Consider the following 27,889-nt stretch of genomic DNA (forward strand, 5'->3'; position numbering starts at 1 on the left):
TTTCCTATTTTCCCTGCAACTTTAGAAACTATTGATGGGCTCAGATTTAATTTATATTCTCTTTAAAGAAGCCAACTGGGTAGCATATTAAGCAGTGTTGATTCACACCAAATTAAAGAAGTTACATTTCCTCACCATGGCACAATGAGTAATGTGCTATTTTACCTTTATGCAGCTATCTATGCTATCCGTATGTATCAGTGTCAATGCTCTTGGGACTTAAATTGCAGCCATCACTTACTAGTCATATAACCTTGTCCAAGGTATTTTAACTTCGCTGTGCCTCATTTTTCTCACTGCCTTGTGATTTATTAAGAAAAAAAGAGGAGGTAGATTGGGGGGTGATAACATGTATCACCTATTATCATGATGCTAAATAAATTACTGCATGGAAACCACTTAAAACAGTGCCCAGCTATCCACTATCACTTAATATGTTAATTCTGAATACCTAATCATAGAAGACTGGTCTTATACTATGACCTACAAACTAGCTTAAATGACCAATGTGCCAATGTTACACTACTTTTAATCAGTTTACAATGCAAATCCCGTTAACACATTGAAGACTACAAGAGCTTTCAATAAGAGTTCAATTACCAAATTCTTTTTTCAGATGTTGTCTTTCACTCATGTCCATGCACAGCACAAGCTCCTTAACTAAGGGAGATTTAATTTAGACTCAAACACATTCTCCAGCTCAGCTCACCCTGATAGCAACTATTACAGGTTTATTATTATTTTGTTTCTTTCCTTATTTGTTTATACCACTAGATCTATGAGGGGGGGGGGGATCTTGTCTATCTTGTTTAGTGTTGTATCTCTAACACATGCAGAGCACATTGTAGGCAACTTGAATGTATCCCGGATGAATGCAACTATTTTAAAGTGTTTAATCCTTACCAGATAAAAATTAAAGTAATAATGGTCATGGGTTTCTACTTTAAAGTAATAACCCAATTAGGGATTTAATCTCACTTTAAAATACATTATTTAAGACAAATATAAAATGGCAATGTTTTCTATAAATTATTCCTATCCAAATATGTCAAAAGTGTGCTAATAGATATACTTTCTAAACCATTTATAACCACCCTTCTCTTTCAATTACAAAAGATAAAACATACAACACACTGTAGGTTTATTTTTATTCAAAAAGTTACTGTCTCAAGACATAAATACAAATCAGAAAACAGTACAATTAGGACAATAGAATGTGGAGGACAACAGGTTAGAGTAATATATAAAACATTTTTAGCTGGTTGAAAACAAAGCTGTAAGAACTGCTTTCACAAAGAAGTACTTCTTTCAAGAATGAGAAAAAAAAATCAACTTAGGTTTAAAATCATATATACAGTCCTCTCAGCAGTTCTAGTAAATGCAGTGGTGTGAAAAACAACATAGGCAATACTTTTGCACATATTATTATTCGTTGATGGAAAATCTGTTAGACAAGCCTGGTTTCATCTGTTATTCACCATGATTTAATAAAATAATTGAATTTTTTTTATGATCTTTTAGCTAACCTATGGTTTTTGGCTACCACAGCCCAATGCTTGTTGATTTTTGACTCTTAAGAACTGAAGCCTTTTGGTATTCACCCCCATCTGAAGATATTCTTGGATTGCAAGCATATTAAGGCATGGAATGATTAAAATAATATACCTCAAGAACTGAGAGACGACTGACAAAAGATAGATACACATGTAATATAAGTTAATATTTTGTTTTAAACGATGTCTAGCTGCCTAAGCCTCAGCAAAATGAGTTGATGTCAAAATGGCAAGTGGCCACTTCCTGTTTTAAACTAATTTATTTGTGAAAGGACATAAATGAAGTTTAAAGCTTAGCTTTCAAAGAATATTATGGGTTATGAATTCTATTATCCCATCTAATTTACATACAGAGGAAATGTACTGTAACCTGTTAGAAGTATCTTTAACCTGAAGACTGCTTGCAAAGACAGATAGATAAAACAATATAAAATACAAATTTAAAAATCATTTTAAAGCATGAACACTCATGCTTTTCTATTTTTAAACATTGTTAAACTTTCAATATATTTCTGAAACCTCATAATTTTAAGTTGGAATTTAAAAGTAAGAAAAAACTAAACAAACTGCGCAATTATAAAATCAGCACCAATTTATATATATATATAATTTTATTTAAAATTTAGATCCCTATTCCCACACTCTAATAAGCTGTATAATTTTTTGTTTAGAATTTTTCTGCAAACATACTACAATAAGCTTCTTTTATTTGGAGACAAAATACAGTGGCACTACTGGAAGGAATATCACAACATTACATTTTTATTTTAAAGGACAAGCAAACTTTCAGGGTTGATAATGGTATAAGCATGTTTGAGACTGGTTACCTTCTGGCAGTTCACTGCATCTGGATATTTCTGAAAAGTATAGAGAAGCTCTTGGATTTTAAAAATATCTTAAAATACATTTTAGATGAAAAAATTGTAAAAGTTCTGCTTATAAGTTTACTTTCTCCACAATTACAATATTTAAAAGAAAGCTTTGTTGATTGATGTTTTAAGCATTTAAATTTAGAATGCTAAAAACAATTCTATCCTATAATTTCAGGGTAGGGAAATAAATCCATCCTTAACTTTATTTCTTAGATATAAACAGAAATCCAGCAAAGGTCATCATTACTTAGTACACCCAGTAAATAAATGTGAGAGAATTCATGTCTGTACCAAATGTCTCTTCAGATTGTTATATTTTCTTTTAAAAAAGCATGAAATAATTGATTCAAAGGCCAACTAACAGCGCATAAATAAAATATTTACTTTCTAAGAAAACTGTAGCTTATCATCAAATTGTTTACTTGTCCTTTACTTTTTTCAGGCAAACAAAACTGCCCCTCAATGCACTTGATCTTGGTAAGCGTAAGCATGTCATATTCTCCTTAGAGAAAAATCTGTACAGAATTTCACTGTATCTACCACACTTTATTTTAAAATTTCCTCTTCCACTTAGAAAATGACTTCACCAGAGATTTAACTGTGTACGGGTATTAAAACATTGACACCCCAAGAACCTAATGAGAGAGAGGGAAAAAAATCTCGTTAAGATTGTCATTCATTTCTTTGTAAAAATATATCTGTGAATTATTACAATACTAACATTAATTTTAATAACATGCTAATAAAACTACTTTAAAAAATACCCCTTTTTAGTTATGAAATTCTGAAATTAAAATGACCATCAATATATAATGGAATTAACACACTTAATCAAGATATTACTTACCCTGAAAAATATAACTAGAAGCAGGAACCGTGTCTCAATTATGTTTATACATACCCCAATGCCTAAATAATGCCCTAAACATTGGCATTCAACACTTGAATGAACAAATATGCTTCTTGACATATACTTCTAGCACAGGTTTGCTGAAAATAGCTTAAGAATCTCTTGCAAACTTGGTTCTTTAAAAAAGCATTTGAACATGCAGACCAAATTTATGCAAGAATAATACAAATATGTAGAGAAAGTTTTTTTTTTTTTTTAGAAAATCTGATCTGAGTAAAAGGACAGAACTACAACTTTTAAGAAATCAAGTAAGTAAGGTGAAATTTGGGCAAACATACTTAATATTGATGCCTTCTTTTTTATACATTTCCAGTTTTCCTGGGAAAAGAACTGAGGTAAAATTGAATAATTACTTGTTAACTAACTAAAGAAAAGTAAAAGCAGATGATGAATGGAGCTACTCCCTCTTGTTCATTAAATAAGAAGATGCACCTTTGAGCTGTATATACTAAAAGTTAGGCTATTCAATTATAATTCCAGCACTTACTATGATAATTAAGTAATATTTTGAAATACTATAATAATCTAGTAAAAACTGATATTAAAAGGTAATGAGTTAAGACTGGGATTACAGAGGACTCAAATTAAATCTCACTTTAGCAAAAGTCACAGAATTCATGACTTGTTTTGATCTGTAGGAATTGTTTATTTTCAGACCAGGAAACCAATATCTATCTGATTGCAGCCTCCCTGTAGTGAAACTTTAAGTAAAGTGTTTGGAATCCCCAGTGATGAGAACAAAGAAGATTAATGCACCCCGCTTCTTACCTGTCATCACCAAAACCACCACCACTACTACTCATCCTTTGTCCTCACCTTTTTTGGTTAGAGTCAGAGTTTGGGTAGTTAGAATGTTTCCACCCAAGAGGCCTAGATGCTTACAGGTCCCTTCTAGCTATAACACTCAGGACTCTGGGTAAGAGAAAGTCCAATGATGAAGCAGAGTATAAAATCTTATTAGCAATTCTTAGCAGAGGGTGTGTCATGAAGATGAACTCAAGTCCTTTCCAAACACAGTGCTTAATTAGAAACCACCAGAACAGATTTTTTTTTGGGGGGTGCAAACTGGGTTTTAAGTAGATTCTTCTACTAGAACAGTAACTGAGCTCCATCATACTGAACTATTCTTTCACCAATTTTATACTATAGATATTTGTACTAAGAGAATTTCAACACAGAAGAATAACATTAGTGACACATTCTCTTTTGTGCTGACCTAAGACTAAAAAACACTTAAGCATATATTTAAAAATACAAACAGCAAGCTTTAGTGTGTTATGGCAATACTGGCTCACTGGTAGCAGAAACCAGTGGTACAATGGATAAACCAATGCTGTTTCCAGATAAAAAATTAATTAAATCATAAATCTAGAATCTTCTATTAGAACTGGGTATGAAAGGATTTAAGTTCCAACCTTACTATTGTTTTAACTACTCATTTATCACATGTTTAAGTAAAAACAGATGTAGGCTGTTGTATAAAGGGCAAACAGATTTTTGCATTAAATTTTTTTCTATTTAATTTCTCAAATTATTATTGAGATAATGAGGTAAAATTTAATGTATATTTAAAAATAAGCTAATATATATACATACATATATACACACACACACATATATATATAGTCAAAGACTTCTAAAGATACATAAACATTTAAAAACTGAGCACTCAGTTATGTGACTGCTGCCATCATGTGGAAATACTATAAAACTACAGACATGGATGCATGTACTCATTTTCCTGTCAACTATTATCCCCTTAACTATAACATATTCAATAAAAACAAGAATGCCAAAGGTTTTCCATAAATAATGACAGATTCCTATCTTTGGCTTCATTCAGACTATTTTTTTTCTAAATGTTAAATGACAAAAATATATAGACATAATTTACAATGCTATTTCATTATTTTAGTAATGTGAATTAAAGAACACCTTTTTGCAAATCTAGTAACTAAGAAAACAAATACCTAAGGTTTTCCTGACTTTAGATAAACACATGGGGGGGGGAAAAAAAAGGAAATCTCTAACTGCCCGTATGAATTTTGACAATAGTTAACTATTTCAATTTCTAAATCACTTTTCTTGGTGTTTCTTTCCAAATGAGGTTTGATAATAACCTGTTTCCCCGAAAATAAGACAGTGTCTTATATTAATTTTTTCTCCCAAACTTGCAGTAGGTCTTACTTTCAGGGGATGTCTTATCTTTCCATGCGCTAGGACTCAGGGGTCCTCAAACTTTTTAAAGTGGGGGCCAGATCACGGTCCCTCAGAGAGCTGGAGGGCAGGACTATATGAACTACTAATTCCTACAGTAACACCTAGGCTGCGCTCACTGCCCAAAAAACCTGGCGGGCCGGATCAGACTCCTCTGCGGGCCGCATGTGGCCCGCGGGCCGTAGTTTGAAGACGCCTGCCTAGGTCTTCGGGGAAACACGGTAGTTTTTGGAAATATAAACAGCAGAGACAGCACAAGATTTTTTAAAATCAATTGGAACTCAGGTTGAATTACTACCCTGATACTAAAGTTGTGTTAACTGTGAGCAAATCACTGAATAACCTCTTAAGTCCAAGTTTGCTTGGATGTTAAACTGGGATTCCACCACCTTCCTTACAAGGTTGCTGAGAGGATAAAAATAAATTATGCCTAGCATAGTGTCAGGCACATAAGCTCTCAAATACTAACTTCCGCCCTTTTCATTTCAAAAGTGATAGTCAAGGTGGACTATAATATAAACTTGAGGACAGGGAGACAATCTTATTCACTTGAGTACAAACTTCTAGCTCAATAAATTGTTGAACTAATGCATTTCATCATACCTCTTGAAAAGATTCCTTTACTCATTACAATCATTACCTTCATGTTTTATTTAACAAATTGGGAAAAAACATACTCCTACTTTATCAGGGAATCATATACTTTAATATGCCTTTTAAACTATAGACTTATGGGCAAGACTAGTCCCCTATGCTACTCAGTATGGTCTGCAGATCTGAAGCATTGACACTTGTTAGAAATGCAGAATCTCAGGCCACACTCCAGACCTATTGAAACCAAATCTACATAAGACCTCCAGATAATTCACATGCACATTAGAGGTTGAGAACAAAAGGATCCCAGATGGCTTGTCCAAATATTTCTTTCTATACCTGCTGCTCTATGAAACTGTCTTTTGGTTCAAATAACTGGTCTTACTAATATAATATTAGTATCAATTAGTCAAAATTTTTCTAAGAGCTATTTGGAAGTATATTATGAGGTGAGCAAGGGCAAGGAGAGAATGGAATCCTCACTGCCTGGAGTTCAGTCTATTGAGCATTATATCCTACTAGACCCAGACATGGAAATTCATGCACTCGAGGGGGGAGGGATCCCCACAGTCCTTTTACAGTCTGAGAGCCCTCAGGGGCAGGAGGTGACCCAGCAATCAGGGGAAGGCTAAGCCCCCATCACCTCTGCTGCTGCCACTGCTGGCAGCACAAGCCTCAGCGAGCCCTGGTTACCCGAGCCTCAGGTGGCCCTGGGTCGCTGGACAGCTACCATTTAAGGCTTGCCTATGCCTCAGGCTGGCCCTGAGTGGCTGGAGGGCCAAGGGGACTGGGGGACTCCAGAGGCAGGTACGCAGAGCCACCTAGGGGCCAGCCCAGCCTTGCCACGTGCCTGCCACCCTGGCGGGGCTGAGGGGACTGGGCATCAGCATCTTTTGAGGGCATGGCAGTCAATTAGCATATCCCTCCTTATTGGCTGTGGGTGCCACCATCTTTGCAATGGTGTGAGGATCAATTAACATATTCCCTCTTCATATTCATTAGATAGTATTACACCATACCAATCTGGTAATTATAAAAATAAAAGTGTATATAATGTTACAGAAGTTGAGGGGGGAAAAAGTAGCTATCTGGAGAAGTCAGCAAAATTCCTTAAGTAATGTCAGAACCATTAAAGAAGAAATTCACTATAAGAGGAAGGTGGGCTGGGCAATTCTGACAAAGAAAAACTTATACAAAGTCACAGTCATAAAAGAACAAAATGTGTATGAGAGGAAGAAAATTTGGTATAACTGGAGCACAGAATACATGTAAGGAAAGGGCCAAGGTTAAGCTGAAGATGGAGCCAGATCACAAAAAGCTTTTTGCCAGGCTAAGGAGTCAAAATATTTTTCTTAATATCAATGGGGGATGGGGCAGAGAATCAATGAAAGACCTAAACTATGTGAGAGAAGAATCCAATTTGTATTTTGGAAAGATGATCCTAAAAGAGAGATAAAAGAAAGGTGTAGCAGTAAGATCAATTTAAATACTATTGCAATGGTCCAAGTGAAAACTAAGGAGGACTTGAATGAGCCAAGGCACTGTCAGGGAAAATATAGTGGGGACTGAAATAAGAGGTACTTAAAAAATAGGACTGACAATTCTTAACAATAATCAATTATCTTAATACCCCTTCACTTTATTATCAGTCTTTAAGTTCTATTTTTCACTATGCCTTCAGATAACTATGATTATTATTCCTCATTCATTATATCTATCCATAAATGCCAAGGAAATCTTTCTGAAACAAAATTCTGATCATGCCACTCCCTCATTCAAAATCCTTCAATGAGCAACTCTAGCCTAAAGAAAAAGTCCAAATTCCTTAATGCAAGTCCCATTTGGCCAGGGATTCAAAGACACTTAAATATGTCACCACCATTGCATCACCCTTCTCTCATTCTCTGGAAACCAATCCTGCCTGCCTCTTTTTCTCCTGTTCCAATTGTTTTTATCCATTCTTGATGTGCTGTCTCAGCTCTCCATCCTCAAACTTTGGGCTGCCTATGCTTTTGATTTTCCAATCCTGCAGTACATTTAAATGAAACCTACTGATTCATCCATAATTGAAGCTGGATCAAAGAAATCAGGCTTCAGTTCTGTTCTCTCTCGTCTGTTCTTTGATGGTGGCTAAAGGAGAAAAAAGGAAGAAAGTTGACAATTGCTTTATTTATAATCAGAAAATATTGAAATTAATTAGCATTAAATGTTCACATGAAACATGTAGTTGCAATTGTGCCTTACAATAACTTAAATACTATATAAACAAACTAAAAAATGTTTAAATGAGAACAAAAGCAATTCATTAATGGAAAATTATCCTAAAAAAAAAAAAAGAAAACTGGAAAACATTTTTTCCTTTTACTTTAAGAATTCCCCTGGAACTATTTTCCTTTAAAGGGTCCAGATTACACTACTCTGAAGAGAGACAATGTAATTATTTCTTTTTGTTGCCCAGTCAGTGTGGCTCAGTGGTTGAGTGTTGTCCCATGAACCAGGAGGTCATGCTTAGTTTGTAGGTTTGATCCCCACCCAGTAGGGGGTGTGCAGGAAGCAGCCAATTGATGATGTCTCTCTCTCAATGATATTTCTCTCTCTCTATCCATCTTTCTCCCCTTCTCTCTCTAAAATCATTGAAAACGTATTAAAAAATTTTTTTACTTCCTGTTAAGATTTCATTGTGGTATACTGAGAAGTAGAATCAGAAGACCTGGTTATAAGTCTCAGCTTTAATGCTTGCTAGTTTTGTCTCCTTGGATATGCTAATTGTCTAAGCTTCAATCTCCCTCACAAAATTAAATGAGACATGTGGCAAAATGATGTAGAAGCATTTTGTATATGACAAAGGCCTAATCATAAATATAATGTAATAATTAATAAAGAATATAGCCTTATATATATTTTATCTTCCAAGTTTAAGTAATTTTTTTAATATATATATTTTATTGATTTTTTACAGAGGGAGAGGGATAGAAAGCTAGAAACATCGATGAAAGAGAAACATTGATCAGCTGCCTCCTGCACACCCCACACTGGGGATGTGCCCACAACCAAGGTACATGCCCTTGACCGGAATTGAACCCAGGACTCTTCCATCTGCAGGCCGACGCTCTATCCACTGAGCCAAACCGGTCTCAGCAGTAATTTTATTATCTAATATGAAAATTCATCTCAATAACTGGGTAGTAGCAAGTTAATAATGTGTGTGTGTGTGTGTATGTGTTTAATCCTTGCCCAAGTATATTTTCCCACTGATTGTTAGAGAGCGGGAAAGACAGAAAAATATCGATAAGAAAAACACATAAATTGGTTGCTTTCTTCATGAGCCCCAACCAGGGTCCAGGCCCAGGAGGCACCTGCAACCCAGGTATGTGCCCTTGACCGGAATCGAACCTGGGTCCCTAGTTCCCCAGGCCAATGCTCTATCCACTGAACCAAACTGACTAGGGCTATAGTTGTGTTATATATATATATATATATAATTTCTGATAGGAAGGGAGAGGAAGGGAGAATCATTGATCAGCTGTCTCCTGCATGCCCTATACTGGGGATCAAGCCCGCAACCAGGGCATGTGCGCCCACTAGGAATCAAACGATGATCTCCTGGTTCATAGGTCAATGCTCAACCACTGAACCATGCCAACCTCTCAATAATGTTATTTTAATGATGGTGAATAAATGGAAAATTATAAGGTGATATGATAGAGAATATTTCTTTAAATCAATATATTCCTAAATTAATCTGAAAATTAATCATCTTAAACTAGAATATAATACCCTCACCAATCCTACCCTCTCCTCAATCCCTTCTCATATACCTAAAGACTTAATTATTTTAATTAATAATTAGAGGTCCGATGCACAAAGATTCATGCAAGAATGGTTCTTCCTTCCCCTGGCTGCCGGCACCACCTTTGCTCTGGCTGTAGCCGCCTTTCTGCCTTCCCATGCTGCCCAAAGGGCCAGAGTGGCTGGGGTGGTGCAGAACACCTGTGTCCGTCGCCATGGTGACGATGCAAGAATCACACCCCCAGCTGCTCAGCGCCCGTGTATGCAAATTAACCCGCCATCTTTGTTGGGTTATTTTGCATACTCACTCCCGATTGGCTGGTATCCTTAAAGTATGGTCAATTTGCATTCTTTCTCTTTTATTAATGTAGACTAGAGGCCTGATGCATGAAATTTGTACAAAAGCAAGCCTTCCTTCCCCCGGCTGCTGTACTGGTTTCCTGGGACCTGGACTTCCCCCTAGCCACCAACAGGCACCTGGGATCTGGGCTTCCCTCCCAGCCCAGCTTCATCCAGAAGGACATTTGATCTAATTAGCATATATTATGCCTTTATTATTATAGATTTTGCAAAACTTATGTCTCATGGCAAGTTATTTCTCTTCTCTAATAAATATACAACTTAATTTCCAAAGGGTATAAACTTTGAAAAATATTACAGAAATCACTAAGTTTCTTACCAAATCTATATCCATGGTGTCGAAATCCATTCCCTCATTAAGATCTTCAATCCTTCCTTCTGAGGACATCATAACATCTTCAACAATTGGCTCTTCATCATCTTCCATTAGGCTTGCACCACGCCGACTAGAGGAATATAAAACAAGGTCAAGATCTGAACCAATGTTGTAACTATTAATATGTTGGCATCAACTATGTGGCTCTCTATATATTCAATTCAAGCATAATGGAAAATGATGGAATTAGAGGTCAGGGAAAATGATTAGGCATTGATCATGTTATCAATGATGTCAAAACCCCAATGCTCGCTTGTCTAAAAATGCTTAAGGAGTTATGTTTATTCTACATTACTTCAATACAGTTAGCTTAATAGTTCTGATATCCCATACAAAAGTTCAATGACAATATACCACATGGGAACAGATAAGATACCTCAAATCCTTTTTGACAGTAGGCAGGGTACAAATTAATAAACAAATATAAAACAGAGACCAGAGAAATAACATTTTCAGAATACATATATTTTCATATAGTGTTAATTTTACCCATCACTCACTCATTCACTCAGTACTTAATATACCAGGCACTCACTCATTCATACAATGCCTACTACATGACAGGCTTCAACTCTGTCCAATGAATGCAAATTAAAAAAAAAAAAAAAGATGAATTAAGACATGGTTCCTGCCCTCAAGGAGCTCACAATATACTATGGGAAATAGATAATTATGACAAAATGTGATACATATATTGCAAGAGAAATATGAATCAATTGCTATAATTATATACTGGAAGAGATTAATTCTGCTTCAGGAAGAAATGAGCAACCTTTATGATAAAAATTAGATTGTTTCCTAGGAAACTCTGAGACATACAGAAAAGTAAAAATTAAGACCAAAAATCATGTATGTTATTACATAATTATAAGGAATCAATTCAAATTTCAAGTTAACAAATTAGCCCAGATCAGCATAAGTCTAAGAAACAGTGAAATTGAGGGTAATTTCTTGTTCCCCAGTATGGCCAATGTTTCCTTCTTTTCTCACTAATTGAAAGATCTTAACCTCCCTACCTTCCAATTATTTAGTGGACACTTGCTTACAATTTACACAATACTAAGTTGAGTCTTAGTGGAGGCAACTATAAAGTGAAAATGTGTGCTTTGTGGACCATGTTACAGAAAACCAGAAATCCATTCTGTATTTCATTTGGAGTGTAAGGAAGATTATATAATATAAACTATTTAAAAATACAAAGAGAATCTGGAAGTATTTTCATTAATAGGGCAAATTATCATTACAGAAAAATTGTTGCAAAACAAAAATATTTAAAGTATCAGGTGATTGACCGCTATGATACAACAATCAAAAGATTCTTCCAGTGATAATTATTTAACTGGGATAATCTCTTGTAGTCACCAGGGAAGTTTATCTCCAGGGGGAAGTAAAACAAACTACAAACAAAAGAATAATGATAAATGGTGCTGAGTAATGAGATGCTGTGGAACATCTTGGGGATTGATGGAAAGTTTTCAGGGGAGAAATGTTGACCAAATGATTGCTGGTAGAATTCCAGAATGTTTGAACTGGTGACTGGTTGGAAGCTAAGAAATTAGCTGTTGAATCCAACATAAAATAAGAGCACATAGTAAGGGGAATGTGGCCATAGAAAAAGGAATAAGATAAATAACCAAATGACTACCTGTATAGATGTTGACCATATTAGACAAGTTGAGATCAGAATCTTATACATGTGATGGAGTATACTTTTTTATAGGTTCTTAAGATTGCCACAGACAACTGAAGTGAATTTAAATAAGATATTACTCATGTGGTAAATGATAATTTCTTAAGAAAAACAGGTGAAATTCTCATCATTTAAAAAAATTAACAAACTAAAATTTAAAAAGGTAACAATTACCGTCTCCCAGTATTAAAACATATACTACATTATGTTACAAATACAAAACTTTCAAACTCAAAACCGTAAATAATCAGTCATCATATTTTTCCCTTTGTGCCAATCATTTAAAGACTGACATTTCTTTTGAAGCCAAAGCTAATAAAGATTTATAAAGCTCTTAATACAGATTCCAGTAAAAACAAAGTATATAAAAGTTAAACTACAATTTTTTTTGCATTGGACATTGACTCATTCAATGAACATTTATCACTTTTTATGTGCCAAGCACTGACTGGCAATAAAGTGGTCCCTGCCCTTGAGGAGCTCACAGTCTATAGAAAGGGAAAATTCATAAACAAATAACTATAATACAATGTGGTGAGTACTACAAGAATATATAAATATAACATTATAAGAGCATGGATTACCGCATCTTCTTGTAAGGTGATACCTGAGCTTGTTCTTTGATGGTGATTTTACCCATTTCCAGGGAATGGGATATGATACTAAAATGTAGGTAGGGGCCATATTTTGAAAGATCTTGCATGCCATGAGCTAAGGAGTTTGAACTTATCCTGAAGGCAGTGGAGAGCCATGGAAAGGTTTAAGTAAAAGAGTTACATGATCGAATTTTTATTTTAGAATAGTAATTCTGGATGGTGGTGTGAATGATGGAGTGGTGGTGGAAGGAGTGAGAGGGGGAATTTGGTGAGAGGATAAATAGATTTTAAGGGAAGAAAACAAGTTAGAAAACTAACATAATAGTTCAGGTGAGAGATGAGGGCCTGAACTAAGGTGGGGAATCAATTAAGAAGTAACAAAACTAGACTTTTAGCTATAATTTTGTGCACCAAAGTAAATAAGGATTCAGATTTAAATTTTTCCAACAGATCAAACTAAGAGTGGTTCTTTAGTTAACTAATTAATATTTAATTTTAAAAGTTTCTTTTTCTGTTGGAAAGACCAATTTTCAGTTCCTTGATTATTTCAGCTTACTCTAGAGAGTTTGCTGAAACTTTTAGGTAAGGCACACATTAAAATATGTTCAAATGAATTAGTGTACTTCCTAGACTCAGACAATAAGGCACTCTCACTTACATGGCATGCTGAAGATTAGTTCGTAGTTTAACATAGCTCATTGCTGCTCTCTCCTGTTGTTGCCTTGCTTCCTCTTGCTGTCTTTGAGCTAACATCCATGTTACCTGCGTGCTTCAAGGAGAATTTTATTCCTCTTTTAACTTAACTTTTTTTCTATGTAATTATAAACTTGTAGTACAGAAAATAATCAAATGTACTTACTTATAATCAAGAGGAGTTTGATGATGTTCAGTCTGCATTGGATAAACACCCATGAAGCTATCCTCAGGTCGTAATCTTTTGGGTTCTCTCATAATTGTTGAGGTGAGTTGTGGTGTCTGCATCATAACTGGGGTATGCAGTGTTTGCTCTCTGCTTAACCACATACTGTCACTACTACTGCTTTCTTCAGCTGAAAGACAAAATCAACAGCAATGAAATTAAGTCACTAATTTTGACCAATTAGATGTCTAACACAACCTGTTCAGGTCAACAAACACCTGTTTATTACATGCTAAGTGCTTGGAGTAGAGGGATACAAAGGTACTTAAGGTACAGCCCCTCTCCCCGCCATCCTTACATTCTAGTTGTGAAAAAAAGAAAACACAGGCAATTACAACACAGTGTGGGAAGTGCTAAAAGAGAAGGAAGCACAGGTGGAATGGGAACAATAAGAGGGATCAGACCCAGCTACCTGCAAATAATTTCTAACTAAGCCACTGGGTGAACTAGGCAGGGAGAAGAACATAAGCAAAAGCACTGAGGCATGAAACAACTGAACCATACTAATTTGCTGATATTTAGCAGTTCTTGACCTACAAAAAAGGCAACTTCATATGACTACATTATGTTAGTCATGGGGTAAGCAGCAAAAGGTAATGCTGAGTGAATAAAGAGGCAGGCGCAGGCATAAATTTATGTAAAGTTTTATAAGCTGTGCTAAGGTGACAGGAACCACTGCTGGAGATTTTAAAGAATTGATGTGGTGAGCTACATATTTTAATCAAAGTATGTGATGGCAATATAGAAGGTAGACTTAAGAACAACTTCAAGGGAAGCAAAAATCCATATGTATGAAGCACTAGACTAAAAAGACCAGGTTTCACACCTGCAAAACCTACTTGTTTTCAAATGTCTGTAGATGCTGTTATCCTATCTAATAAAAGAGTAACATGCAAATTGACTGTACCTCCGCTATACCCACAATACATGCCCACCAGCCAATCAGGAGCGAGTGTGCAAATTAACCCGACCAAGATGGCTACAGACACGGAGCAAACAGGAGGCTTGGGTTTCCCTGGCAATGAAGGAAGTCAAGCTTTCTGCACATCCTGGCTGGCCCTGACTCCACTCAAGGCTGCAAAATCAACCCACTGATCCACCAAGCTTTCTGCACATCCTGGCTGGCCCTGACTCCACTCAAGGCTGCAAAATCAACCCACTGATCCTCACAGGCCAGGCTTTTTTCCTTTTTTAATCCTCACCCAAGAATATGTTTATTGATTTTGGAGAAAAAAAGGTGAGGAGAGAAACATCAATACGAGAAAGAAATATCAATTGGTTGCCTCCCATAAATGCCCCGACAGGGGATCAAATCCTCAACATAGGTATATGCCCTAACTGGAAATCAAACCTGCAACCTCTTCCGTCTATGGGACAATGCTCCAACCAACTGAGCCACCTGGCCAGGGCCAACCTATCAGTATTTATTCTTCCTTCTTCAACTTTACTAATGCCTCAATTTCTGTCTCTCTCTAAAAACCTAAACAAAGAAAGCACTGACTCTTTCAATAAAAATTGAAGTATCCAGCTTGATAATATATCTTTAAGATGTTATATAAATACCATTTCATACATGCTCCATAAAGTCTAAGGAAAAGGGGATTTGATGACCTGGCACAAATTTATAACTATTAACTATTTGTTCAAGTAAAATCTTTTAAAGAGTTAGCGAAATGCAGGAAACATCACCTTTTAATTTGATAACTTTTCTATATTAAAATAAAGGATATTTATTTTAACTTCCTATAAAGTATCAGCCCTAACAATTTTAAGCAGTCAGGGCTACTGTAAAACAGATTTCTCCATTGACTGAGATATTGCGACTACATAACCAACCAAGTATAATCTAACTTGTACAAATTACAAGTTTATGCCTTTATATTAGACAAAAGATTAAAACCATTTCCACAGGACAATCAAGTTTTAGGCACTATAAACATGATTAACACTTAAAAATTATTTGCAATTTAAAAATATGACTCCAAAATCTTTGACACTCCACACATTAAGAGGTGGGAGATTATATCCCACCCCTTGTATCTGAGCTCTGTGACTGATCAATAAAATATGGTGGAAATTATGCTATACCAGTTTCTGGTCTTAAGAAACTGGCAGCTTCCACCTCCTTGCTCTTTAGGCATTTACTCTTGGAGTCCAGTCGCATGGTATGAGAAAGCCATAAAGCCACATGAAAAGGTCACATGCAGGTGCTCTGGGAGACAATCCAGCTAAGTCCCAGCTGACAGTCAGAATCAGATCCTCCGATATAATAAAAACATAATATGCAAATCAACCCAACAGCAGAATGACTGGCTGCTATGATGCACACTGACCACCATGGGGCAGGTGCTCAATGCAGGAGCTGCCCCTGGTGGTCACTGTGCTCCCATAGGGGGAGCACAGCTCAGCCAGAAGCCAGGCTCATGGCTGGAGAGCGCAGCAATGGTGACGGGAGCCTCTCCTATCTCTGTGGCAGGCAGGAGCAAGGGGTCCCAGACTACAAGCACCCTGGACTGCGAGAGGGATATCTAACTTCCTGCTTAGGTCTGATCTCTAGGCAGGCAGACATCCCGAAGGGGTTCCAGACTGGGAAGGGGTGCAGGCCAGGCTGAGGGACACCACCTCCCCAGTGCACGAATCTTGTGCACCAGGCCTCTAGTATATCTACAAGTGGAATGCTGCCATACAATTCCAGTCTTTAGTCTTTGAGGTTTCCTAACTGAAGTACCAGGCACTATGTCTCTGCTTTGTCAAGTTTTGGGGAAGTTTGCTACCCAGTAATAATAACTGGAACAAATTGGGATAACTATGCTGATTTGTTTAAAGGTTCCTAAGGAAAGGAAGAAAGCCCCCAGACCCATTTTGAACCAATCCTGGCATGCTAGGAGTCCAAGAGACTTACGTGTCATAATGCATTACTACCTCTAAGATTATAGACATCAATTTGTATTTCTATCAAGTTCTTCATGATTAATCTTGAATTTCTCTTTGTAGAAATCCAAAAGCTGCAAACTCTGTAAATCTGTTGCTTCACTTAAACTAGATGGATGTGACGATCTAGGTACTAATTAGCTCTACAATACCGAGTCCAAATCCCTATACATACAGTACAGCACAGTTTAAAAAGCAGGCACTCTAGAAATGAGACTGCCTGGCTTTACTACTTAATATCTGTGTGACCTCAGGTAAGTTACTTGACCTCTCTGTACTAGTTTTCTCTTCTGAAAAATGAGGATGTACCTAGAGTTTGAGAAATTAGTTATATTTTAAAAATGCTTGAAATAGTCCATTTACATACAATGAACACACAGTGCAAGATACTACTTAACAACACAAATCTCAAAAAAATAAGGTCAACCTTAATGACACTTCAGTTGATAAACATAAGGGATAAATATAAAGAGAATAAATTATATTCTTACTGAGTGTGAGCTGCATGCCTTCAACTACTTTCCGTTTTCCTGTAGATGGTTTTGATTTTTTACTCCGCACAGTTGACCCCCGACTGCTGATTCCACTAATGACTGACATGGTGTCATCATCACCACCAGCTAGCAAAGAATTTCGGTAAGACATCAGTGGAAGCCACACATCTTCTCGCCGGAGTGACATCTGAAATGTCATAAACTTTTCCAAGTAAACATACCTTAAAAAGAAGTAGAAATCATTAGCTTTGGTACATAGAACTACAACAGCGTTTTTTCCTATTTTGTTATTCTTCCTAATAATCTTAAGGTTCACATACCATGTGGAACATCCAATGATTTACTTAGAATTAAATAAAAAGCAAAGTAGATTAGAATGGTTGATAGTCCACATTTCCTCAAAACACAAGAGTGACAATTAAAAGATGCTAATGTTTTAATTCTCAAGATGTCTCTTTCTATCTTCACTTTTTATAGGTCCTCTGCTAGAACAAACTCAACTAATATTTCTGGAAAGACAACTGAGTTTAAAAATCACAAAATTTGCGTTCTAGTCCCAGTTCTATCAACCCCTAGCTATAAGTTCATGTACATATTACTTTATTACTCAATCTCATCTTCATCAGTACACTGATGAGCAAGTTTGTCTTTCAAGATTTTCACGTTATAACATACAATTCAGGGCATTTCAGCTTTAAATATTTGTTAAGCATCTATTATGCTTCAAGCACTAGGGATAGAAATAAAGATGAATGCAATATGGTGGGTCCCTACCTACTTCCCCTGATGGAAGTCAGACATCTATCTACCCTGGGAGCCAAAGTATCACAAGGATTCTAAGGCTTTTATGTAAGATAACAATCAAAATTCAACTAACATTTGAGTGATTATGTGCTAGACAGTTTTCTCTTGGATGCTTTTAACTTAATTTTTATAATCTTGTGAGGAAGACATTTCCCTATTTGATAGATGAGGAAAGAAAGGATAAGTAACATATTCATGGTCATAAAAATAAAAAAGCAGTATAACTACAATTCACATCCCAGGCTTCTGACAATAAGAGTTCAGTGTTTTATTGTATACATTATGCCTCAAATGCATGAACCCAATTTTTTTTTGTCAACTGTAAGGTGCAATTCAAGTATTTTCTGTCATAATAATGACTACTTCCAATCAATTCAAAATTACAAGTTTTGAACACTATTAAAAGAAAAGACAGGAGATATCAGTTATAAACATACTGCTTGTTGTCATTTGTTCAGTATTTCTTTCTTTTTTAAAAAAAAAATTATTGATTTTTTTAAAAATATAGCTTTATTTACTTCAGAAAGGGAGAGGGAGAGATAAAAACATTAATGATGAAAGAGAATCACTGATCAGCTGCCTCCTACAGGACCCACACTGGCAAATCACGCCTCCACAATAGAGATTAAGACTGCAACCTGGGCCGGGACTGGTTTGGCTCAGTGGATAGAGCGTCGACCTGCGGACTGAAAGGTCCCGGGTTCGATTCCGGTCAAGGGCATGTACCTTGGTTGCGGGCCCTTCCCTGTAGGGGGTGTGCAAGAGGCAGCTGATCGATAATTCTCTCACATCAATGTTTCTAACTCTCTATCCCTCTCTCTTCCTCTCTGTGAAAAATCAATAAAATATATTTTTAAAAAAAGACTGCAACCTGGGTATATACTCTGACCAGGAATTGAGCTGGTGACTTCTTGATGCATGTGCTGACACTCAACCAACCGAGCCACACTGGCCAGGGCCACCATTTCCTCTTCTCCTATCTAATAAAAAGTAATTTGTAAATTGGCCGTTCCTCTGCTATACCCAAAAGTCATGCCCACCAGCCAATCAGGAGCAGGAATGCAAATTAACCCAACCAAGATGGCTGCAGCCACGGAGAGCAGGAGGGAGACTTGGGTTTCCCCGGCAATGGAAGCAGCCAAGCTTTCCGCCTGATAGAGGATAAATAAATCCAAACAGAAATGGCAGCAGCCACGAAGCTGGAAAGAGCAGGAGGCTAGGGTTGCTGCAGGCGATGGAAGAAGCCAAGCTTCTGAAGCCCTGGCCTGCCGTGGCCTCTGCTCCAGGCTACAAAATTTCAATTATAGAAGATAAATAAATCCCAGATACCAGGGCCTCTGCTTGGGTTGCCGGGGACCGTGGCCAGCCTACAAACCACCACAGGCCCCTTGCCCAGGCTGCCCCATGCCCCAAGGGAACCCCCACCCTGATCTGGGACACCCTTCAGGGCAAACCAGCTGGCCCCCACCCATGCACCAGGCCTGTATCCTATCTTATAAGAGAGTAACATGCAAACTGACCATCACGCCAACACACAAGATAGCTGCCATCGTGGTCAAAGATGGCTGCCACAAGATGGCCAACAGGAGAGGGCAGTTGGGGGGGGGGGGGAGAGGCCTTCAGGGTAGAGCAGTTGGGGGCGGAGGGAGGAATGAACCAGGCCGGGAGGGCAGTTAAGGATGACCAGGCCTGCAGGAGAGGGCAGTTAGGGGCAAACATGCTGGCAACAGAGTAGTTAGGCAACAATCAGACTGATAAGGGAGTGGTTAGGGGGTGATCAGGCTGGCAGGCAGAAGTGGTTAGGGCAATCAGGCTAGCAGTTGGGAGTTAGCAGTACTGGATTATGAGGAATGTTCAACTGCCTGTTTAGGCCCAATGGGATCAGCTAATATTATAGTGGTGAATCAACATGTTGTACACCTTAAACTTATACATTATATGTAAACTATATCTCAATAAAGTTGAAATTAAAAAAAAAAAAGATGAATGAAATCTGAGGATCCAATGGTGATTACAGATGATAAAATTGTATAATACTGTATAATTGAAATACTGATAAAACTTTATAATATAGCCGAGACCGGTTTGGCTCAATGGATAGAGCGTCGGCTTGGGGACTGAAGGGTCCCGGGTTCGATTCCGGTCAAGGGCATGTACCTTGGTTGCGGGCATATCTCCAGTAGGGGGTGTGTAAAAGGCAGCTGATCGATGACTCTCTCTCATCGATGTTTCTAACTCTCTCTCTCTCTCTCTCCCTTCTTCTCTGTACAAAATCAATAAAATATATTAAAAAAAACACACACACAAAACTTTATAATATAATACTGTACAATCCACAATGCAGATTGTGAGAAGGATCCCAGATTGGAGAGGGTGCAGGCTGGGCTGAGGGACCCCCCCCCCCCCATCTGTTCACGAATTTCATGCACCGGGCCTCTCGTCTATATAATAAGAGCCTAAGCAACCCTTACAGTGGAACAACCAGACACTATAGTAGACTATACCAGAAAAGTATTCTGCTTAAATGATCTGTTGAGGACAGCACTAGTAGTTCAAGTAAAAAGATAAAAAGGAGAATTCTACTTCCCAACGTAGTCATAACTTTGGACACAGACTCAAATGTTCCTGATGGATCACTGATATTGCTGTCTATTAAATGTTCTCTCTTTTGTTAGGCTACAATTCCAATCTCTGTGTGTAAAAGGGAGAAATCAAGAATTAAGAATTCCAAAACAAAATTAAGTAGAGTATTTCTAACACATACACTGTTCGTTTGTCTTGTCGGAGCAGTTTAGAAGAAAATTCACTCAGTATGTCAAGAAATGCCAAATTTAAAGGTGGATGGCTATCTCCTTGTGGATTAGCATCTTTAAAAGCAAATTCTATGCCGTCCCTATAAGAAAAAAAGATAAACAAATATTTAAGGAACCACAATACAAAATTTAGTAACTTAGAAAGGAAATTTCTCTCTATACTTTCATTCCACTACTAATTGTTTTCTTTGCCATACATTTAATCTGAAGAATATAGAGGCTGTAATATGAAAATAAATTTAGCTACACAGGCACACATTAGCCCTAGAATGTGGTTTGGTCCATCTACATTCTTTCTTCAGTTCTCTTTTCCATAGAAAATAATTCAAGTGCTCTCATATAAAGATCAATACATTTTCTATATTTTTTAAGACAAAGGACTAACTTAAACATTTTTAAAAATCCTCACCCAAAGGTATGTTTTTATTTATTTTTGTTTTTTACAGAGAAAGGAAGGGGGGAGAGGAGGAAAGGATGGAGGGAGAAACGAAGGAGGGGAGAGGGAAAGGTAAGGAGGGAGAGGAAGAGGGAGAGGGAGAGGGAGAGGTAAGGAGGGAGAAGAAGAGGGAGAGGGGAAGGGAGAGGGAGAGGTAAGGAGGGAGAGGGAGAGGGAGAGAGAGAGGTAAGGAAGGGAGAGGGAGAGGGAGAAGGAGAGGGAGAGGGAGAGGGAGAGGGAGATGGAGAGAGAGAGGTAAGGAGGGAGAGGGAGAGGGAGAGGGAGAGGGGGAGAGGGAGAGGGAGAGGGGGAGGGGGGAGACATTGATCTGTTGCCTCACTTATGTGCCCCAACCAGGCATCAAAACCACAACCTAAGCCCTGGCTGGTTTGGCTCAGTTGACAAGAGTGTCAGCCTGCAGACTGAAGGGCCCTAGGTTCGATTCTGGTCAATGGTACAGGCCTAGAGGTTGTAGGCTTGATCCTTAGTAGGGGGCATTCAAGAGGCAGCCAATCAATGATTCTCTCTCAACATTCATTTATCTATCTATCTCCCTGTCTCCCTTCTTCTCTGAAATCAATAAAAATATATTAAAAAACAAAACAAAACAAAAACCAATCCACAAACTAGGAATGGTGCCCTGACTGGGAATCATAAACCCCAAACCTTTTGTTGCACAGGATGATGCTCCAATCGACTGAGCCACCCGGCCAGGACAGGACTAGCTTAAAGAGTATTTGTAGCCCTTCCTGGTGTGCTCAGTGGTTAGAGCTTCAACCCATGTACCAAAAGATCACGGATTCCTGAGTTGCAGATTTGAGGCATGTGTGGGAGGCAACTATTTGATATCTCTCTCTCTCTCTCTCTCTCTCTCTCTCTCTCTCTCTCTCTCTCTCCCTCCCTCCCTCCCTCCCTCCCTCCCTTCTGCCCTCTCCCTCCCTCCCTCCTTTTTACTCTCAAAAAATCAATGGAAAACATATCATTGGGTGAGGATTAACTAACAATACTGTTTGTGACAACCCATATGAGAGTAAAGTTTAAAAATTAAACTCTATGCAGGGCCTATTTTTAACTATACTTATTTAAAAATACCTCTATTTAATCAAGACAACAATTCAACATTATACCGTTTCAAAAATGTAACTATAAAATATAATCCAGATGAAAATGGGGAGACGAGAAGGAAGGCTATTACATGAAGGAAATAACATATTACTTTCTGAAAATAATTACTACATATGTGGTTCTTTAGTGTTACCTGAAAGTATCATCTAATCTATTAAATAGCAGAAAAAGAAATTTGAGGCTTTTAGAGCAAAGTGAAAGGAAAGTAAATTAAATTTCAGGAAGGAAAAAATATAAAAATGAAAAAATAAAAATAATAAAGTTCAGGAAGGTATGGGATTAACTTTAACGAGCAAAAACATTTCTGTATGAAGACAATACTGTTATAACTAAGTAAGCAAGATGAGTAAAAGAGAGACAAATAAAACAGAGCTTTTTCAATGAGAGAGTCCAAGCCTCTTGATTTTCCCAAATAAAAAATAAAGGGTATTAATATTCATGTGTTGGTCATGTTAATGGTCTAAAATATACTGATACTTAAAAGTATAATTGAACACTAAATTACATGACCAAATAAAGTTAGTTGATTTCTATATTTTTAGCACAAAAAAGATATGTAGATAGAAAGAAGGTTGTGGCTAAAAAACAGGGAGAAGGTCACTAATATGGAGAACAGAACCATAAGGAGAAAAAGGAATCAAATTTCAAAAATTTCTTTAACTAGAAGTGAAATTATAACAAAATATATGCTATTTTTCTCCACTTAATTTATAAAGATTTTATGTATGATTTTAATTAGAGCAAAGACTCTATGAAAGGACATTTAGTCCCAATTCATATATTAATAGAAACAGCACTATAACTAGTTCTTAATAAAAGAGATATGCTACAGAACTGTAAACAAATAATTAAGCAGAAATTGAATTATTATTTTAAGCAAAAGAACTACATTAAAAAATTTTCATGATTAAAAAATAGGAGAGCTAAATAAAATATTTGGAGATTACTTGTGTAGCATAGCAATGGCCTCTCTTGTTTTCAATTGATCAAGTCCAAAAGTTAAAGCAAAACGTCGAGCAAGTTCTTTTATGCCACTGAACGTTGTGGATGATCTATCAAAATTATAGCCATTTTCTTGTGTCATTTCATTAAAAAGCTGGGGGAAAAAGAAAGCAAGCATGTTAAATTTTTCTTTTATAACTAAGGATTATTAACATCTTTTAAAATAACATATCCTATTTAAAATATACTTTTAATAGATAATCCATAAATGAGGCATTGTGTTTTATTTAAAAACATGGATTTTTAAAACACATGACACAAATGACCAAAACTGTAGCACTTACCATATTCACACTAGAGATAATTATTGGGATTAGAAATTCTTTAGGTTAGTTATGGAAGAATGCTATTCTGCTGGAATACAATTGACATTAAGATAGTATATAAAAATGTAAAGAAAAAGGAAGCCCACAAACTTATAAGGAAACTATGCTCTGCTATTTATATTTAAATGATGAATCTCACACCAAAATTTTCATCGTAAAGTAAGCAAAACAATATGCAACTTTTCAATTACCAAACTGCCAAGTTTTTAAACAGATAATGGCTACTACCACTGATAAGAATACATTACAGCAAGCACTCTGATTTGTTGGGAACATAAATTGAGATTACCTTCTTTTCTATAGAGCATGGGTGGGGAACGTCCAGCCCATAGAAGGCCCAAGAAATTCTTTGGTTTGGCCCTGCCAGGGCATTAGGAGTGAGTTAACTAAATGTTTGACCAAATATAGCAGGCTCATTTTTAAGCTGATAAATTTGTATGGCCTGCAAATGATGTTATTGTATAAATATCCAAATGGCCCTTGGCAGGAAAAAGCTTCCCCATCCCTGTTAATACAACAATCTGGCAGAATTTGGTGAAAGTTTAGATATCCTTTAACTAAGTAATGCTAATGATTAGACTTTATACAAAAGAAACATTATTTGTGCACAATATACGTAAGTAAAAAAAAGTGTTTGTTTTAATGTCATTAGTAATGGCAAAGACCCAATAAGAAACCCAACATCAAACAAGGAGAGATCTTGGTTAAATTATGGTCCTTCTATAAAATGGAATACTATACAGTCATTTTAAATGCTGAGGCAAGTATTTAATAGAATTAAAGGGTTCAGAATTTGTTAATGTGAAAAATTCAGGCCCGCAAAATAGAATGCACAGTGACTTAATTATGTAAAAATAAGAGTTTGTAAATGCATTAAAAAAAACAACTAAGTTTCTAGAGCAAGATGCTGTTATTTTATAACAAAGTTGTTTAAATTCTACCTTTAAAACCTTTTAAACTCTATTAGTTTTTACTAGAGTATGCAAATAAGATTAAGAAACTTCATACCTAGATTTCTAAAAAGGAAAAACAAAGTTTATCAAATTGAAAGGGGTTGTGCTTCTCATGCATTTGGTCTCTTAGAGACAAAAGTATACTAAGCAAACTCTTTTTACCTAATTAAACTTGCCTTGCCACTACCAAAATGAAAATGACTATAGAATTTTGATTACACAACGGATACTTATTAAAATATAGACAGATACAAAAAATCAAAGTAAAAATTCACCTAAAACCTACCAAAACAAGTTAACCACAGCTAACATTTTAGTGACTGTTTTTTTCAGATAGACATAGATATGTACTATTTTATAGGGATGCTATACTGTAATCCTTTTTACTTTATTTTCAAACATATATATATACATATATATATTACTTTATTTTCAAACCATATAAATATATATATTTATTGTGGAAATCTTTATACATTAATAAATACAGAACTACTTAAAACTAATTTTAAGTGCCATATAACAGCCATTGCAGAGATGTCATATATATATATATACACATACACACACACACACACATATAAATAAAAGCCTAAGACACTGTCCGATCTTTCAACTGTCTGACTGGTAACTACTAAGTTCCAAAATTAACCACCAGGGAGCAGATGCTAAACGCAGGAGCTGTCAAGCTGCAGTGACTTGGCAGCTGCTGTTCTTGGGTGATGCACCCAGAACCAGAGAGGACGGAGCCCGATTCCAGGGTATGTCACCTCTCACAATCCAGGATCCCTCAGGGGATGTCTAAGAGCCGGTTTTGGCCCAATCCCTGCAGGCCAAGATGTGGGACTCCACTGGTGCACAAATCCGTGCATCAGGCTTCTAGTATACTACATTCATCTGACATCCTACTGATGAGCAATTAGGATTATTTCTAATTCCTGGTTGTTATACACAATATTGCTATGTACAATAATTATACACTCATTTTTTTCAAACTTGTACTATTACTACCTTGGATAAATGTTTCAAAGTAGAATTGCTGCCTTAAATGGGATACGCATTATAAGTTCTGACATATATTGCCAAACTGCCTACCGAGGACAGTTCTACCAATATATACTGCTTAATAGAACCTATTTCCCCCATACCTGAGATAGCTATAGGTTTTGCCAAACTTGCCAGTCTGAAAGCAAAAAATAATCTCACTTGTACAATGGCTACTACTAAAGTTGAATATCTTATATTTCTACTTTTATGAATTGTCTATTATCATTGACCCACAATTACCTTGAAAACCATTGTTAATTGTGTTAGCCTAAAGATGGTACTTTTAAATGTCTTACCTGTTGCAAACTGAGAATAAGGGTCTTTGCACATTGAATTTTGTCTATTTGCCTTGTTTTACTCATTGTTTCTTTGATGATATCTCCATAGTCATTGTAATACTAGAAAAGAAATTTGTACAAATTAGAGCTTTATCTTTTAAAACTGTTGGACAATAAGACTAATTTTAGGTTAATCATGTAAGCATGTATTTGGCTAAAATTATGTATTCAAAAACACAAAAGAATGCTACCGAAACTTTCAGATAATTTCTAAACACACAATCCCTAACTTAAATACATTTAGAAATATCAGACAGTTAAGATCTAATCACATTAAGCTCTAAACTTGGTTTAAGAGGTATGGTATAAAACAATAATTATATTATACAGATTTTCAGAAAGAAGACAAAGGATATAAACCAAGTTCTTTTATTCTTTATGAACTATTAAGACAAATAATAGCCAGGACCGGTTTGGCTCAGTGGATAGAGCGTTGGTCTACGGACTGAAAGGTCCCAGGTTCGATTCCGGGCAAGGGCATGTACCTGGTTGCGGGCACATCCCCAGTAGGGGGTGTGCAAGAGGCAGCTGATGGATGATTCTCTCTCATCGATGTTTCTAACTCTCTATCCCTCTCTCTTCCTCTCTGTAAAAAAATCAATAAAATATGCTTATATATATAAAAAAAGACAAATAATAGAATCAGTTACTTTTATTAATGGCATGCAGTCTATGTATAGTTTCCAACTTTATTAATTTGGCTTATACAAACTATTAGGCAGTTAGCATTTAAGAGAAACATTATTGTGGGTGATATTTACATGATGCACATGAAATTTTGTCCTAATTTAGTTAAGATTGTTTCAAAATGCACACAGGATAATTATCAGATATAACAGGATAACTATGCTCCCATGACTAACACAACTAACTTTAGCCTAGAATATATAAGTCTAAAAGTTTAATAAAATGTGCAAAATTTTCATAATCAAACTTAGTTTAAAAAAAAATTTCAATTATCATGACAAATAACTTAGGTTCCAAACTAAGTTATAATGGTGCTAGAGCTCCATCCTGTAGAAAAGTATTCCAAAGAGAATTACTAAGTTTTGACATAAAAGACTAATATGCAAATCAGAATAACAAGTTGCTATGGCACGCACTGACCACCAAGGGAAAGATGTTCAACCCAGAAGCTGCCCCCTGGTGTCAGTGGCTGAAGCCTCTCCAGCCTCTCCAGCAGCACTAAGCCATCAGTTGGACATCCTCTGAGGGCTCCCAGACTGTGAAAGAGCCCAGAGGCTTAACAAAGTTTATATTCATAGGTAGATTTTACTTGCGAAAGGATTAAAGAAAAGCAGTCTTATCATATTTACTCATATACTGTTAGAACAATTAACCATATTCTTTCTTCTACTACTTAAATATTAAGAGAATTTCATGTGTATTTATGAAAATTGTGAATAACCTACTCTAAATGAAATCAGATTTTGAGGCCTTAAAGGAACTTTAACTATCCCAGTGGAACAGATGAAGAAAGGTAGGACACAAAAAGTATTGTTACTCAAGGCCACAAGCTGCATAGTCACCAAGCCAAAACTATACCATCTAGGTCTCCTCATGTCTAAAAACAATAGTTTTAATGCCACATCAAGCAAAGGAGGATACCATCCTATTGTCTTAAACTAAATCACAAATACAATTTCTAATAGTGACAGTTTAACAAAAGACAAGCTGTTTCTAATATCCCAAATGCAAATCCTATCCTATATAATAAAAAGCTAATATGCAAATTGTCCCTTTG

General features: G+C 36.4%; 1 protein-coding gene across 12 annotated transcripts in view; it reads right to left on the reverse strand.

Annotated features, from left to right (window-relative positions):
• Positions 1–1,134: 1,134 nt before the first annotated feature.
• Positions 1,135–27,889, reverse strand: part of STAG2 (stromal antigen 2) — a 147,648-nt gene continuing 120,893 nt past the window's right edge. For 10 of the 12 annotated variants that reach the window (XM_036443263.2, XM_036443256.2, XM_036443259.2 and 7 more), the window contains 9 exons: positions 26,104–26,205; positions 23,427–23,575; positions 20,870–20,998; positions 17,299–17,522; positions 13,817–14,006; positions 13,616–13,726; positions 10,615–10,741; positions 8,199–8,276; positions 1,135–3,060 (listed from right to left, as the gene is read on the reverse strand). In XM_036443263.2, coding sequence (XP_036299156.1) covers positions 3,037–3,060; positions 8,199–8,276; positions 10,615–10,741; positions 13,616–13,726; positions 13,817–14,006; positions 17,299–17,522; positions 20,870–20,998; positions 23,427–23,575; positions 26,104–26,205 — 1,134 coding nt within the window. In that variant the 3' untranslated portion in view covers positions 1,135–3,036. The remainder of the gene's footprint in view (positions 3,061–8,198; positions 8,277–10,614; positions 10,742–13,615; positions 13,727–13,816; positions 14,007–17,298; positions 17,523–20,869; positions 20,999–23,426; positions 23,576–26,103; positions 26,206–27,889) is intronic. The other 2 variants (XM_045583547.1, XM_045583546.1) reach the window with 1 other exon arrangement.

Source organism: Pipistrellus kuhlii, unplaced genomic scaffold, assembly GCF_014108245.1.
Source record: "Pipistrellus kuhlii isolate mPipKuh1 unplaced genomic scaffold, mPipKuh1.p scaffold_m20_p_19, whole genome shotgun sequence".
NCBI classification, from domain to species: domain Eukaryota; kingdom Metazoa; phylum Chordata; class Mammalia; order Chiroptera; family Vespertilionidae; genus Pipistrellus; species Pipistrellus kuhlii.